This window comes from Galeopterus variegatus, unplaced genomic scaffold, assembly GCF_000696425.1.
Source record: "Galeopterus variegatus unplaced genomic scaffold, G_variegatus-3.0.2 Scaffold5108, whole genome shotgun sequence".
Classification (NCBI taxonomy): Eukaryota; Metazoa; Chordata; class Mammalia; order Dermoptera; family Cynocephalidae; genus Galeopterus; species Galeopterus variegatus.
The window spans coordinates 15,149-23,080 of record NW_007731219.1 but is presented as its reverse complement, the minus strand read 5'-3'; the positions used below and the strand labels follow the sequence as shown (position 1 = coordinate 23,080).

Genomic DNA, 7,932 nt, shown 5'->3' with positions numbered 1-7,932 from the left:
CCCATTGGGCAGCCTAGTCCTTGCTCCTCCCCGGCAGGGGCGGTGCGGCCGAGCGCCCCGAGGCTGCATGCCGCCGCCTGAGAGACGAGGGGGAGCGTCGACCTTGATGCCGTGGAAAGTAGAGAGTGGTGCTTCTCACTCGGGAGGGTCCTGCCGGTCGGCTGAGGCTGGCGGACTCCGGCTTCCCTCTGGAGCAGGACGCGGCCTTGCGCCTTCCCGCCAGCCTCCTTGGCTCCTGTGGGTGGGGCTTCCGTGTTTTACTTCCGGATCCCACGGCTACGACACAGGAAGTCGGAAGCGAGTGTTTGGACAACGGAGAAGGGAAGAGCAACCGCGGACCCCGGACTTTTTCGGAGCGCCGAGGCCCTAGGAGCGCTTTCCGCTTTCCGCCCCCACCCTTCTCACGTCTGACCGAGTCTGCTGACAGGTGTGATCCTCTTCCCCGAAGACAGGGATTCATCGGCGGGAGTTCCGCCGCCCCCGAAACTCCCCCGAACGTCCGGGACCCGGCCTTACCCCCTCCTGTTGGGCCCCCGGCCCATTCCTGCCGCGTGCTTCTAGAGCACTGGCCAAGACGGGAGTACTCAAGACCCAAGTTACTTGAGCGGCGAACGGGACTGTTTCCGCCCCTCCCTCCGCCGCCGCCGCCGCGGGGTCTGACCGTACTCCTAGTGCGAGGATTCTTTTAGTTCGGAGACGTTTTCTATCAAACTTGAATGCATTCAAGCCGTTATATTCTTTGAAAAGGTCTCAAATATAGTTTGGTAGCTAAGTATCTTATCTCATGCGCCTCGGTTTGCTTACTTTGCAAAAAGATTAATATCTACTCGCCTTCATACCATTACTGTGACCTGAGAATGAATGGGACATCTGGCATATTCCAGAAAGAGGAAGGAGGCCACTATAACTGGAGCAGAGTGAGCGAGGGGAGAATAGTTGGACAGGTAGAAATGGGGGACCAGAAAGTACAGGGCCTTGTAGGCTGTTGTAGGGACTTTGGCTTTTACTCTGAAGCCTGTGGGGAGCCATGGTAGGGTTTTCAGCAGAGGAGGAACGTGATCGGAATTACCTTTTAGATTGATCGTTGTGGCCGTGGTAGGGAGCACAGACTGTAGAGAACAAGGGTACAAGCAGGATGACCTGTTAAGAGGTTATTGCAGTGATCCAGGTACGAGACGATGGTGCTTTAAGCGTTTTATTATTGAAAACTCCCAAAATGTACAAAAGTAGAAAGGTTAGTGTCGTAAATCCCATGTGCCCATCTTCCAGCTTCAACAGTTATCAACTTATGGCTATTTTTCTTTAATTTATACCTCTTACAATCATCTCCCATTATTTTCAATAACAGCTTCGTTAAGATATAATTCTCATGTCATGCAGTTCACCCATTTAAAGTGTACAATTCAGTGGTTTTCAGTATATTCACAAAATTGTGCAGCCGTCACCACTAATTCCAGAACATTTTTATCACTCCAAAAAGAAACCCTGTATCCTTTAGCTATCACCCACACTCACCCCATTTCCCCCCAACCCCTAAGCAGCCACTAATCTACTTTCTGTTTCTGTGGATTTGCCTATTCTGGACATTTCATAGAAATGGAATCATGTAACATGTAGTGTTTTATGACTTGTTTCTTTTAGCATGTTGTAGCATGTGGATGTGCTAGATTTTGTTTATTCATCAGTTGATGGACATTTTGGTTGTTTCCACTCTTTGGCTGTTATGAGTAATGCTGTGACAAGCATTCAGGTGTGAAGATGTGTTTTCATTTCTCTTGAATATATATCTAGGAATTCCCCCATTATTCTGAAATGAGTTGCAGACATCATCTGTAAATATTTCAGTATACATCTCTCTAAGAAAGGACTTAAAAAAAAAACATAACCACAGTATCATTTTCACACTAAAATGTTAAACTGCTTAGTGTCATCAAATGGATTCTGGGATACATTTTAACTGGATTTCCTGATGGATTAGGTTTGAGCTGTGTGTGTGTGTGTGAGAGCGGAGTCAAGAAGTGTAAATTTCTTTTCCCGGTAGCTGGAGGATGGATTTGCTATCGATTGATAACAGTAAGGAAGGTTTTGGGTGGAACTGGCTTTTGGGGACTGCCAGGAGTTTTACAGAACTTAGTTTTGAGAGGACTGTTAGATATTCAAGCAGAGATGTTGAGTTTGATATGTGAGTCAAGTTCAGGGAAGAGATCTAATTTTGGGCGTTATTGGCATTAAGACTGGGGTTAAAGCCGTTAAAACTGGATAGAATTACTACAGGAGTGAATGTAGTTAGAGAAGAGAAGAGGTCCCAGGACAGCCCTGAGGCATCCCAACATCTAGGGGCGGGAATCCAGTGAAAGCCTGAGCAGGAGCAGTCAGTGAGGTAGGAAGGAAACCAGGAGAGTGAGCTGTTCTGGAAGCCAAGGGAGGAAAGCATCTTAAGGAGGAGGGAGGTATCACCTGGGTCGGCTGCTGCTGCTGACGGGTCAGTGGGATATTCATTGGGATAGTATCAGCATCAATAGTCAAAACAGCCAAGTTTATTGGGTATTAAAGTCACCGTCCCTCACCTCAGGCCTGCTTCCAGAAACTTGTATTGGGATTGGCCTCGTCATCCTGGTAGTCAGTCTTCTTGGGCAAGAGTTAAAAGGCCTCCAGGCTGACACTGTCCCGCATGGTCTACCTCTAGTTTACAAGAGAACACAAGCAGCTCAGCCTGTCTCTCTGGCCAATGTCTCAGGCTGACAGCCCAGCTCCCACTTTCAGATTCCTTAGCACACGTCAGACACTAGATGTCCCCTCTGCCCCTGCCCCTAGCTCCAGGGAACACTCATGAGGCTCTGAGCGGTCTCCTTGAAGCCCCTTTTATTAGGTGTATGAGTTTCCTGTGTTTACTGTAAGAAACGACCACAAGCTTGGTGGTTTAAAACAACAGAAAATTTAATCTCTCACAGTTGTGGACTTCAGAAGTCCAAAATCAAAGGGTTGGCATCCCACACTCCCTCTGAAGGCTCTAGGAGAGGATCCTCTCTTGCCTTGCCCATCTTCTGGTGGCTCCACCTGTTTGTTCCTTGGCTTATGGCTGCATCACTCTGGTCTCTGCCTCTGTCTTCCCTTGTGTGTTTCCCTCTGTCTTCTCCTCTCTTGTCTTTTTTTTTAAAAAAGCTTTGTAAAGTTTATTGGGAGACATATGTGAGGATTGACCCAGGAAACACTATCTGACAGTCAGAGAAGTGTTCCCTTCTCTTCTCTTCTGTCTCTCATAAGGGCACTTGTTATTGGATTTAGGACCCACCCGAGTAACCTAGGATGAGCTCATCTTGAGATCCTTAATTTAACTACATCTGCAAAGACCTTTTTTCCAAATAAAGTCACATTTATAGGTTTTAGGGGTTAGGACGTGGACTTTTCTTTTTAGAGGCTACTATTCAGTCACTAGGTGCTGGGCCAGCACCCTCCACTTCTGCTTGGTGCTGTGTGTAGGAGGTAGGATTCTCAGCATTCCCCCTCCACAAATATCATCTTCCTAATTTTCCACCTCTGGAGGAATTCTTAACTTGACTTTACAACCTGGAGATAGATGCTAGGCAGACAGTTTAAAACCAGTGCTGAACCATAGCCTTTTCAAGTCCCACACGGGTGGTCCGGCACCTCCCTTTGGAATGGGAGTATTTGCTACCTCTTAGGCCAAAAACTCATTTTAGCATCCTGTCACACTAGATGAAGTGATTGGCATTCTGCTTAAGATGTGGCTCCACAACTCTTGCACAGAGTAAAGTCCTTGTCTTGCCGGGTAAGAGAATTCAGCATGAGTCTCGCATTACACCTCTGCTGCCTTTCTCCTCCAGACCCTGACGTGTTGGATGAGCAGACACCTCTGGAAGAATCAGCTGTGTGAGATGGTGCAGCCCAGTGGCGGCCTGGTAGGGGACCAGGACGTGCTGGGTGAAGAATCTTCTCTGGGGAAGCCCGCCATGCTGCATCTGCAGTCAGACCAGAGCACTCCTGAGACACTTCAGCGCTGCCTGGAAGAGAATCAAGAGCTCCGAGGTGAGGAAGATAGCTGGTGGATACAGTACAAAGTCGGGGGATCCAGCCCTGCCAAGGGGAAGGCTCCCTCTCCTCACCTGCACCTCTGCGTTTGCTGGGTCTGGGGTCGGGATGTGCCTGAGAGCCAGCTAGCATTTCAAGCTTAGCTACTACCCTCCCTCTTGGTTTCAAGTGGGGTTCCCTGGAAGTAGACTCCGAGGAGCAGATTAGCGGGCAGCAAGTTTATTTAGAGCGCTCTCAGGACTGGTACTGGGGAAGGAAGATTGAATGTACCCCCAAAACTCACTGAAGCTTAATCCCCACTGTAACTGTTAAGAAGTTGGGAAATCAATTATCTTAATTGAAAGCTGGGGTCTTGAAGAGGTAATAGGATTGTGAGGACTATGCCTTTGTAAATTAATCAATCCATTCATGGAGTAATGAGTGGTTCTGATAGCTTTAAAAGGAGAGCAACTGAGAAACTTAGCTCTCTCTCTTGCTCAGCCATTTTTCCTTGTGCTGCAGCACTATTGAGTCGCCAGCAGGAAGACGCCCTCACCAGCACTATGGAGTCACCAGCAGGAAAAGACCCTCACCAGAACTATGGAGTCACCAGCAGGAAAAGTTCCCTGGACTTTGGACTTCCCAGCACCCAGAATGGTATGCAATAAATGTACTTCTTGATAAAGTACCCACTTTCAGGTATTCTGTGATAAACAATAGAGATGGACTAATGCATGAATATTGATGCAAAAACCCTCAGATGAATACTCAAAGGTATGGTAACCAAAACAGGGTGGCACTGGCACAAAGACAGAAATACACCACTGAAATAGAATACAGAACCCAGAAAGGTAGCCACACATTAATGGTAAAATGACTTTTGACAAGAGTGCCCAGATTATTCAATGAGAAAAATGGTTCTGGGACAACTGGATATCCACATGTGAAAGAATGAAGTTGGACCCCTAATTTACACCATATACAAAAATGAAATAAAAATGGGTCAAATACCTGAAGGTAATGGCTACAACTAAACAACTCTTAGAAGAAAATGTTAAACAATGATTAAGGCAGACCATTGGTTTGGATTGGGCTCCTGCAGTATGCTCCAACAGATCAGAACAAACCAAAATGTAGGCACTCATACTAGGTACCAAATAATCAAATTGAAATTTTAAGAAAGAGCATAGATCTCCAAATACACCAGTTTTTCCTGAAAACACGAGAATCACAGCAACCCATGGAAAAAGGCCCAGTCAACCTGAGCTGATGTAATAAGAAAGTCCCCTCTGCTTAAAACCTTAAAATAAAAGTAAACTGATATTAACCAATCTGTTGCTTTTTTAAAAAAATTTTTTTAATTGTTCGGTTTCCTTGTTTCTTCCTTACAAAAGCCAACTCTTCTGTCATGCAAGCAGGAGGTCTTATTCTATTTTACAGAGTGAAATCTGCCCGAATTCATGATTTCCACATAAAAGCCAATTCAATCTTTCAATTTGTCATAATGTTTGTTTTCTTTGTTGCTGGTTTTTTTTTTTTTTATAAATGCTTTTTATTTGTTTGTATAAATAGATAATACAGAGTTCTATGCTATGTCCTAATAAAGCATTAGGGCATAGACTATTATTTTAAAAGTTACTTCTAAACTGTTAGTATGTTGAAAGCACAAAAATGTTTTTAAACGGCTTGGCTCTTTGATAACTTCAAGGACTATATTCTTCCTCCCTTTTAAATCTGTTGGTTGGCTTTTATCAGTAGTATCATTTCAGAGTTTCCAAAGAGCTTCAAAACGGGTTCAAGTGTTGCAAAAAGAGTCCCAAGTACCACGTGATATTTCAAAGATTCTGATTTTTAAGTTTCTGTAACTTCCAAAAATTTTCATTTGTCTTGCTCAAACGGTTTGGGGTTTGGAGCAGCCCAGACGTAACTTTTCAGGGAACATTGTCATGGAAAATATTTTTATTTTATTTTTTTATTATTATTATTATTTTTTTATTTTGTCGATATACAACGTGGTTGATTACTGTGGCCCATCACCGAAACCTCCCTCCCTCCTCCCTCTCCCCCTCCCACCCAACAATGTCCTTTCTGTATGCTTGTCATGTCAACTTCAAGGAATTGTAATTGTTGTGTCTTCTTCCCACCCCCCGTTTTTTTTTTTTGAGTGTGTGTGAATTTATTTATTTCACACCAATAAGTAAGAACATGTGGTATTTCTCTTTCTGTGCCTGACTTGTTTCACTTAATATAATTCTCTCTAGGGCCATCCACGTTGTTGCAAATGGCAGTGTTTCATTCTGTTTTATAGCTGAGTAGTACTGTGCTGAAATCATTTATCAACTCCAAGAGTTTTTTGTAGAGGCTTTAGGCTGTTCGATATACAGGATCATGTCATCTGCCTTCAAACAGGGACAATTTGACTTCATCTTTTCCAATCTGGATGCCCTTTATTTCCTTCTCTTCTCTGATTGCTCTGGCTAGTACTTCCAACACTGTATTGAATAGGAGTGGTGCACCTTCAGCTGCTTCTCTTCTCCCTACTGCTCCCCTTTGTCCCCCTCCTCCTGATCATGTCCCCAGGGGGCTCCTCCTCTGGCATGCTTGTCCTTTGGCATGAAGTAGCCCAAAGTGCCCAGGTGGCACCTGTAGCCTCTAACTCAGTGTGTCTCTTGGTTTCTGCTGCAAGGACCTTCTAAAGTGCCTGGCCCAGAGTTGCAGGGAGGGAAGCACAGACTCCCCAGGTGGGTCACTTGAGTGTGGTGGAGCACATGGCCCCTTGGTTCCTGTTGGGGACTTGGACCTCAGCAGGCACCGTATGGTGGAGGACAGTGACCCTTCCTTGCCAGAATCATCCCTGAGCTGGTGCCTCAGTTGTGTCTTGAATTGGCTGTCCATGTCCTAGGTGGCTGGTGGCTCGTGCCATGACCAGTGGAGGCCACAGTCACAGGCCCACTCCCCCACCTCCTTTGCTGGATGGTGGTCTCGGATGTTACGTGGGGACTTGTGCTGATGAGTCACACGCTCTGTAGTCCTCAGAGAGTGGTACTGGCTGATGGCCTGTGGGCAGAGACCAAACCTATGCCTGCAGTATGTGTCTCCTGATCACCTTTCCTTCCAGGGTGAAGGGGCCCAGTTCAGTCAACAGGCAATAGTTAGCCAGGGAAGGGTTTTCACCACAGGGTGACATGAAGTGAATGCCTGCCCCTGTTTTATTCAGCTCTGTAGTTGATGGAACTTTTGCATGTCACCAATAGATTTTGTCATCGTGGATGGCTCATCTGCTACCTGAGGTGTCCCCTGGGTGTGTGGTTCTCCTTTCCTGTGGCTTCTGCTGACTTCTTGGCATTGGCATATACTTGGGCAAGAGGAGAACTGGCTGTTTTTTGAGTTTTATGCACTGTGCACTCTGTGTACTTTCTTGTTTAACCCTCCTCATCTTATAAGATCGGTGGTGGTGTTGAATATGCATATGAGGACATTGGGGCTCAAAAGAGGCCACTAACTTGCCCCCTCCAAGCCTTCTGGGCCTCCCAGCTGCAGCAAGCATTGCCACAGTGAAGTTTGCCCAGGTGGCCATACCCCCTACCCTCCTTGTCTGCAGGTATGTCAGGACCCCCTGGTCCTGAAGACAGTCGAGATAAAGGCCTGGGAGTACCTGTACTGAGCGCCCCAGGACAGGCACACCTTGGACTGACCAGAATACAAATGAGTTCCAGAGTTACTTACAAAGGAAGTGGCAGGGGCCAGCCCGTGGTTCACTTGGGAGAGTGCGGTGCTGATAACGCCAGGGTCACAGGTTTGGATCCCTATATAGGGATGGCCAGTTAGCTCACTTGGGAGAGCGTGGTGCTGACAACACCGAGTCAAGGGTTAAGATCCCCTTACCGGTCATCTTATTTAAAA

The 7,932-nt window shown here is 46.3% G+C and overlaps 1 protein-coding gene across 1 annotated transcript in view; it reads left to right on the top strand.

The window, feature by feature from the left end:
* Nucleotides 1-361: 361 nt before the first annotated feature.
* Nucleotides 362-7,932, top strand: part of IKBKG (inhibitor of kappa light polypeptide gene enhancer in B-cells, kinase gamma) — a 20,814-nt gene continuing 13,243 nt past the window's right edge. The window contains exons 1-2 of the mRNA XM_008588926.1: nucleotides 362-427; nucleotides 3,846-4,047. Of these exons, the coding sequence (XP_008587148.1) occupies nucleotides 3,861-4,047 (187 nt within the window). The 5' untranslated portion in view covers nucleotides 362-427; nucleotides 3,846-3,860. The remainder of the gene's footprint in view (nucleotides 428-3,845; nucleotides 4,048-7,932) is intronic.